An 8,864-nucleotide genomic window follows, 5' to 3' on the forward strand; every position below is an offset into this window, starting at 1 on the left:
TGTCATTATTTATCCCAAATGTATTATAAACGAGGCTATTTATGAAATTCATTTGTTGGGGACTAAGAGACCACACACCTTACTATTTATGTGTTACACTGTCCAACACCAAGTTCCACAACTACTGTTGGGTGGTTCTCATAGAGTTTTTCGCGCTGATTCCGAATCTGTCCTTAATTTTTCCCCTAGACGCACAGTTTTTGAGAAACATGACTTCGAAAAAAAACATATTCTCCAACTTTAAACAAATATTGTAGTGTTATTATAAAAGATATTGAATTGTTCTTTACAGCAAAAGATTCCGTAGACTTTCCCGAATACAGTGATATCCAATATTAATACATTATGATTGTTTAAACATGTTTAAACTAAAGACGGAGAAACACCACTTTTCCACCAATTTTTGCGGATATTTTCCAATTTATCTAAAAAAATAAGGGTCCAGTGGAAAATCGAACTATACCACGCGATAGAGCAGACTTTTATCTGGAGAAATCACCATTTCAAATTTGCATGGTTGACGTTTTTTTCGAATCAGAAAGCAAAATATATATCTTCGCCCGACATGAGTTGCCGCCAGTGGCGCTTACCACTTGCCACTTTTGCTTTCTGGTTCGAAAAAAACGTCGACGTTCCAAACTTGAAGGGATGGTTTCTCAAGATAAAAGTCTGCTCTATCGCGTGGTATAGTTCGATTTTCCGCTGGACCCTTATTTTTTGAGATAAATTGGAAAATATCCGCAAAAATTGGCGCAAAAGTGGTGTTTCTCCGTCTTTAGTGATTGTTTAAACATGTTTAAACATGTTTAAACAATCATAATGTATTAATATTGCATATCATTGTATTCGGCAAGGTCTACAGAATCTTTTGCTGTAAAGAACAATTCAATATCTTTTATAATAACATCACAATATATGTTTAATTAAGGACAGATTCGGAATCAGCGCAAAAAAACTCTATAAGAAGGACCCAATAGTAATTAGGGATCATAAAAAAAGTTGAAATTTGTTGTACAGTGTTATTAGACCTAACCTTGCGAGGGTTAAAATAAATTGGTTTACACAGTAAATAATTAACCGGTTGTAAAAAATTTCACCGAGTGCTTAAGAGAAGGTATGAAACTCTTGCAGGTCATTATACCCGGGTCCTTTATGGGTAAATTAGGTATCCCATAAACCCATAGGGCCATCTAAAGTGGTTTGTACCCATTGGAAAAAAGGAATGGAAGAAGTTAGGAAATAAATGGAGATTGTAATACTTCTTTTGATGTCGACTTTCGAACATATTCCTATTACAGACATTGTACGTATCACAGATTGAAATTATTGGACAGCTGTGCAGCCGAAATGTGTGTGCAATTAAACGTTAGTTATTTCAGTAATTAGATGTCATCGGCTGACGATATTATTTTATCGCACTGATCGCAACATGATCATTGATTGCTATACTAGATGCGAATGCGTTATTAATCAATTATCATATATTTATGCACTCACATTTTTCTATTATTTAAAATAATTCCTTTTAAAGTAAATTATTTGGTCCGAAATATATAATTGATTGTAATTATTCTTGTCACTTTTTAATGTTCTACGACTGATCGTTTTAAACATCAATCAAATCATATGTACAGAATTTATGGCAATATTATACAACACCCGATTACAACTTGTTTGTATTATTTTGATTACACCTTAAAGTAATAATTGTAATAATAATTATGAACTTTCCAAACGGAAAAAACCAAAGCAATGTGGAATATCCATTTGTTGAAACCTTTCGAATAATGAAAACAAGTCTAAACAATTGGAGTAAGAGTAGATTAGAATTCGGTGGAAATGGAGTAAAATAAAGTGCTCTGATTTAGGATCAGCTGAATTTAGAGCATTAGCAAGCCGCTTTCGTGCTCTTCGGAAAGTGAAAAGGGAAAATTGCAGAAAATTGAAGCCGTACAGGAATAAAGGTAATTTCGGAAGGATACTTTTCTTCGGCTGGCTGCGATCCAACGAACCACCCCCATTTCACTCGTATCGGCTACCTATTTTCCCTTTTCGCTCGATCATCATCATCAAAAATTGATACATCCGCCACAGTAATTTTCAAATCGATTTTTCAATTAGTAAACAAATTTTAATAACATATAATTCTAGTAAATGTAGAAACGGTTTGGAAAAAAATGTGAACCACGCAATATGGAAAATTATGTGAATGTCTTTAATCATCAATTGTATTAATTTTTGTTCAATTAATTCACTTTCATAAAGTGTACTAATGGATGAAAAATAAATACTGTAAATAATTATTGTTAATGGGCTATTGACTTTCGTTCCATTACACGTTAGAACCACCATAAAGCTGTCTAATAAATTTTTATTTCAATTTTTATTTTAGCAGCGGTTCTTTTTGTACCTATTTTATGTGTATTTTATTTCAACGTTATTTTATTGGAGTTTTATTATTATTTCTATCTCGTATCCGGTTTATTTCCATTTTATTTGTATTTTACACCCGGTATATTTCGCCGTGGCTCGACGCCACTGGTATAGCCAGACAGAAAAGAGTGAAAACGTATCGCATGGAACAAACATCAGTCGCAGGAAATTTCGAACTCTTGTCCAGATCGGAAAGACTCCGAAAATGGACAGTTTGTTCCGGTAACACAGATCAGAACGAACAGAAACTGCATGTATAGTGTATGTATATGTATAGCCACTGTTCGCCACTGTCGAAAAAGAAACTCGTACGCTTTGTGAGGGTGCATACATTCTGGTTCATAACTATTGAACACCTTCTCCTTTCCCCCCAAGAACCGGTATTTAAACTATTATAAATAATATGCAGTGAGTGTCAAAAATGAGTATACACTCCATACTCCATACTCCAAAAAATTGCTCCCAATTTACGTGATCATAACTCCGTCAAAAATTGCTGTATCGATATCGTTGAACAATGGTTTGAAAGCCTGAAACCTCGAGTTTCAGATGCTCCGTTTCAAATTGTTGTTACGTTGGTTTTTTACAAAGTTATAGCCAGATGAAGACAGCATTGACGGTTAACAAAAATTTTGTGCAACTTTGGAACATCACACGGGGAGCAACAAAGTTTTTTGATAAATCGCGTTAATATCATTTGGAAGTGCTATCTTTCCTGTGTAAATTATGCGGTTGTTGAATATTGTGCGATTTTTTTTATTCGAGTTATACAACGTTGAAGTAAATACGGGCTTTTTAACTTTAACTGGCTCCAGAAAGCGAAAAAATTATCGTAGAATCTTGTGCAGAAAAGCAATAGAAAGAGCGTTTCTTTCTCTTCGAGGCACTCCTTTTGTTTTTTTTTCAATTTCATTAATATTTCGATATACCAGGTGTTTCTGAAAATATGCTTAAAAAATGCACGATTTCCATTTTTCCTTTAAGAAATTATAATTCCTGGAGTAATTCGATTGTAATTCTGCACAACTCTGACGTATGGCAACCACAACCTTGTATATCTCGTAAATAAAACAAAATAAATTTTGTGCATACCGTTGTTTAAAAATTTCTAACAGTTTTGTAACAATATCTGTAACTACAATTAAAAAATTAACTTTCAATCTGTGTTGCAGTTCGAAACTAATAAAAAGTCGTTCTCAATTATGTATTATTTAGAAAAGCATTATTTTAATCCACACTAGAGAGTTACATAGTATATAGAACCAATATTTAATCATGATAATAGAGAAAAAAGTAATATTTAATCAGTGTTGGATTTAAAATATATATGAAGGAATTGTATTGTATTTCATTGGTGCTGATTTAAAAATGTAAAAATATTTATTCGAGGCTTTATTTAAAAAATAGGAGATAGTAATACTTAAATAGGTGGTCCCATTAAAATCCTGTAACATGTTTGTGGCATATCTGTGACGTTGCACGTACTTGGTTGCTGACAGCTTCCTTCGATCAATTCTTCGAATATTAACAAGCAAAGTTAATTAGTTGTTGAATTAGTTTTGAAACAATACTGGTTGCATGATACAAGGCTCAATTTCCAACAAAATGAAGAATATAATAGGCTTTGTCATATAAATAGCACGATACATACCTACTAAAAGAAAATACCATAAAAAATCTACAAAGTCGAAAAATGATAAACTTTTTATATTGATTTTAAATTATTTATACTGATATTTAATATTATTGCCTTTTTGCTTTGATTGCTTTAGCATAGAATTCGGGTTTTGTTTTATACATATAAATTTTACATACATACATACATACATTTTATGTATTATACATATATGTATAGACTAAATGACAATACACCTAAACTCAGTTTACATTTTCTTCAGTATTCATACAGTTTTGATTCCGTATTTCAGCAGTTAATCATTAATCAATCATCTGATTGATAATTACAATTGAAAGGAACGTAATCGTTAATCGCAATTAACGACTACAGTAGAAATTTAACCGTTATTATCAATTAACGATTAATAAGTATTTAACCGTCAATCGTTGATTAAATTTTTGCCCAACTCTGGAGGAAAGTCGGAAATGTGAGTTATGCGGGGAAATCTTGAAGATATGGTAAGGGAATGTAGAGAACTTGAAAGAGGGGTTTGTGCATAGAGGAAATAGTGAGTGAGAGGGGGTCAAAGAAGCGATAGAATGGCTGAAGAAGTTAGGGCAAAAAGGAAAGAAAAAAGTAGAGAGAAAGAGAGGAGAAAGATAGCTCCAAAGCAAAGTGTATGAGTGACAAATTTGACAAAAGTGGCATGAAATAAAATCCAAAACAAATAAAAATCTTAACAAATTCTATCGAATTTCATATTCTAGCATTTCTTGCAAATTTTCATAAGCCATAAATGCATAGAGATCGCAGTCTAATGATTGAACATGAACATAAGAGTCTATCATAGTTTAAAACATCATTCCAGATAAAAATGTTTTTGAGCTTAAATAATTTCCCTAGTTTAATTCGTTTTCTTTTAAACGCCCCATTAATTTGTAGGGGTGCAAAAAATATAAAAATTAATTCCTTCTTATTGCTCAATTAACTTAATCCAATTATACGTACGAGTTAAGCGGTCGAGTGTGAACACAGGATTTTCTCACAAATCGGATTATGTTGAGCGAGTGAATAAACGATACTGACTCGATTTGCTTTTTTGGAAAAAAAACCAGAACAGTATAATTTAGATAGAATGCCTTTGAATAAAATTAAAAATGAAAATATGCGTTGTATGTACACTGTTGCTGACAATATAATTTTACCCTTGCCATGAGTGGGCAGCTGATTGTTTTCATAATTCATCAAGAGATTCTCGAGCACCATAGTAATATTTTTGGAGACAATGTCATTCATTGTGCCCCTACTCGTCGCTGACTTCGAGGAACCCTTCGACGAGGGGGAGGAAATGTCGAGAGCGTAATTGCTATCCTTATGTGTCGCCAGTAGCGCTAGAAACACTAGTCTGCAACAAAAAATATTAATTTCCCTGTCAGTATAAACAGCTAACGAATTTCATTCAGATTATTTCATTAATAATTTAGTAGTTTTATTATTTCGCTTAGTACCACCTAACTATTTTTATTATTTCTACCATCATCCATTTCTTTTATTATTGCTTTAGGTCATCTATTCATTTATCATTTTTATTATTTCGTTAGTTTATTTATTGTCTTATATATATATATATCTGATTTCTCGTATTATAAGAAATTTATTTACTTCCCTTATTTTTCTCAAGATTTGTTTATTGTTGGAGTAGTAGCAGTTTATTTTAGTTTCCACCAGGAAATTCCATAAAGACTCACATTTGAATGTTGCAGTTTTCCCACATTTATACATACAGGGTGGTCCATTTATCTTGAGACAGTCAATTATTACGGAAACCAGCAGGAATATGAAAAAATGTTTTATATAAAATATTCTTCATATGAAGGGGCACACATTTAATGGCGCTATGCACATTTTTCTAGAATGGCCCTTTAAGGGTCAGATGAAGGGCAACTTCATTTTTTCAAATGGAAATCCATATTTTTCATTTTATATTCTTATTCTACATCGAAAAATAATAATATTTCGTACAAAACATTTTTTTCCTGAACTTACCATTTTTTAACGATACCATGATAAATGTTGCAAAGCTTGCATAATGGCATAACCTCAGTATGTTTGTCATTAAAAATATTGGGATATTCACCACAATTTCTTTAATAAAACCGTGCACGCTAGGAAAAAATGTTTTATGCGAAATATTATTATTTTTCGATGTAGAATAAGAATATGAAATAAAAAATACGGGTTTCCATTTGAAAAAATGAAGTTGCCCCTCATCTGATCCTTAAAGGTCCATTATGGAAAAATGTGCATAGCGCCATTAAATGTGCCCCTTCATATGAAGAATATTTTATATAAAACGTTTTATCGTATTCCTGCTGGTTTCCGTAATAATTGACTGTCTCAAGATAAATGGACCACCCTGTATGTCCTTTATTACCTCCTTTCTACACATCCTCTGGCCGAGTACTGTACAGTGTAACTGTTTATTTACATTTCCTAACAATATTCCATTTCCTTATTTACATTTCTTACTTACCTACCCACCCCATCGCATATTTCTCCTTCTTACCCTTTCACATTTTCTTTTACACTGTTTTGCATGGACTCTGATAAACGCCTCTACGAGACATTTTTTGTTTTCAATTATTTTTTTATTATACCAACGTATCGGTGACACCTTTCTGATTCAAATGATACCAAACACGACACAATTCTGATTATATTCACTCGTTTAATTCACGATACAGTGGAACCTCGATTATCCGAACCCGGGAATGTGAACTGTTGTAACCTGCTAGAAAAGAATCGTAGGATGTTTTACTTGGGCTCATTTTAAAGCTTGAAACCTCTACTTTTGACAACCCTAAATTGTAAGTTCGTTTCGTTTGTTCGACAACTTGTTATTGCCCCTCTGGAGGGGATACGGCCCGCGGTAGTAGGAATAAATGTTTCACAAATATCGTGCGCATCTCTTTCACATATATATCGAGACATTACTGTACACTTTATTTTTTAATTTCTCTTGTCATTACTGCAACGTATAAACGTGTGTTTTTTTTTTCATTGCATAAATATCGGAATAAAATTGTTGTTGAAAGAAGGACAATGTTGCACGGCCGGAAGACAACAGGATAGATAAAAGAGATTATTAAAGACTATTAAAGAACGATCAGCGGAAAAAAAGAAACTGAAGATAAGCAAAGCAGGGTCACATGTGGGTGGCCGTCGAGAAGGGGGTGGTTGGGGGGTTAAAGGGGGATACGAGTACAAGAGAGCTCTCCTTAGCCGCGGATTCAGCAACTTCCGACGAGGGTACCCCTCGATCTTTCGAGTGAACGTTCTCCCTCGTTACGTCAGAATCGCCCTTCGAGTCCTTCCGGTGCCATTTTGCAAAGGGACTATGAAAAACACGGCTGCTTCCTCCTTCACTGCCATCACTACAGACAACCTGCACCCTCGTTTCACTTGCGGTTGTAAAAAAAGAAGCTACTATAACTAGCAAAATGATTTCTAAAAATGTAGGAACCGATCTTTGGAATTTTTTCCATTTTGTGAACACTTTTATATGTAGTTGATAGCTCTTGGAAAACTAAGCAACTTCTGTTCGAAAAGTTCTTAAATATTTTACTTCTGTCAGAAGTTATGATGCTTTAATGTTCACCGTAATCAAAAGTAGCATATACTATACGTGGAAATACACGATAATGAAAATCGTTGTAACTTCGGATAGCATCAAAATTTTAAGAAATGGTTCAAACGAAATTTATTCAGTTTCGAGAGGACTATATTAATATGTAGGAAGATGGATTTATATTTTACCATACTGGGTGTCAAGAAAGTAAGGGAACAAATTCGAAAAACTCCGGATTCAAAATTGTGCAATTTATCACGGTAGTTCACTTTATTTTTAAAGATTTCCGAATGTATTGTACGTGTTATGAACACATAATGACACATATTCATGTGCCGGGTGTCGAGAAACTAATAGAACATGTTTTTAAAAATTTTTGTGAACATTTAACATTTATATCAACTGAATATACAGGGCGTCGGTAAACTTGTTTGAATCAAAAATCGTCGTCGAACAATTTTATACAATCGTTTACTGAATATATTTATGTTCAATTTACTTTCACATTCTCTTCCTTTGTCTCCAAGCGTAACAACGACTACTTCTCGCTTCGATAACAATCGAACGGACTGTATTAAACATCGAATCGTATCGTGGAATATATTATGGTAATGAAAGCTCTGTCAGTGTGATCGGGATTCCGAGAGTTAGTTGTTTGGCCGTGCTCACAAATGTGGCCACTATTGGCACAAGCCGTTAATGAAAAGCTGAAATTAAAGTGGTACGAGTTCTCCTAGTAAACGTGTATCCGCAATAGCCGAAAAAAAATAATCATCAGTCTTTTTCCCTGTTTTTGTTTTTTTTTTTTCTCCCAACGGCTCGTTTCTTTTCTCTTATTATCGCCCCGCTTTTTCACACAGGGCCGAGAGCTGGTAATATCTGTCTGGCAGCCAGACTGCGGGCGTTTATGCGAATTTTTTTTCCCGCCGATGTTTTTACAAAATTCTTATTCAGAGAAATATTATATTAATTTTATCTATTCTACTATATATTAATAAAAATATACACTGCGACATTCCGTTACGATTCTTTTATGAAAAGTAGCATTAGGATTTTCCCGAAAATTGTTGTAATTTCAGGCGTTGATTCATAAACAAAATGGAATTGGTCATTTCATTTACTTCATCGAAAATTTTAATTTTTGTTACGGACTTTAATGTTTGTTTAGACAATTTACATTTTTCA

At 33.4% G+C, this 8,864-nt stretch overlaps 1 protein-coding gene across 6 annotated transcripts in view; it reads right to left on the reverse strand.

Annotated features, from left to right (window-relative positions):
* LOC143218000 (gamma-aminobutyric acid receptor subunit alpha-6) overlaps positions 1 to 8,864 on the reverse strand; it is a 30,404-nt gene that overhangs the window by 10,697 nt on the left and 10,843 nt on the right. For 3 of the 6 annotated variants that reach the window (XM_076442845.1, XM_076442840.1, XM_076442841.1), the window contains one exon: positions 5,257 to 5,456. The exons of 1 other annotated variant lie outside the window; for it this stretch is intronic. In XM_076442845.1, the coding sequence (XP_076298960.1) occupies positions 5,257 to 5,456 (200 nt within the window). Of the gene's footprint in view, positions 1 to 5,256; positions 5,457 to 8,864 lie in introns of those variants that run through there. 2 more of the 6 variants (XM_076442842.1, XM_076442844.1) reach the window with 2 other exon arrangements.

This window comes from Lasioglossum baleicum, chromosome 18 (assembly GCF_051020765.1).
Source record: "Lasioglossum baleicum chromosome 18, iyLasBale1, whole genome shotgun sequence".
NCBI lineage: Eukaryota > Metazoa > Arthropoda > Insecta > Hymenoptera > Halictidae > Lasioglossum > Lasioglossum baleicum.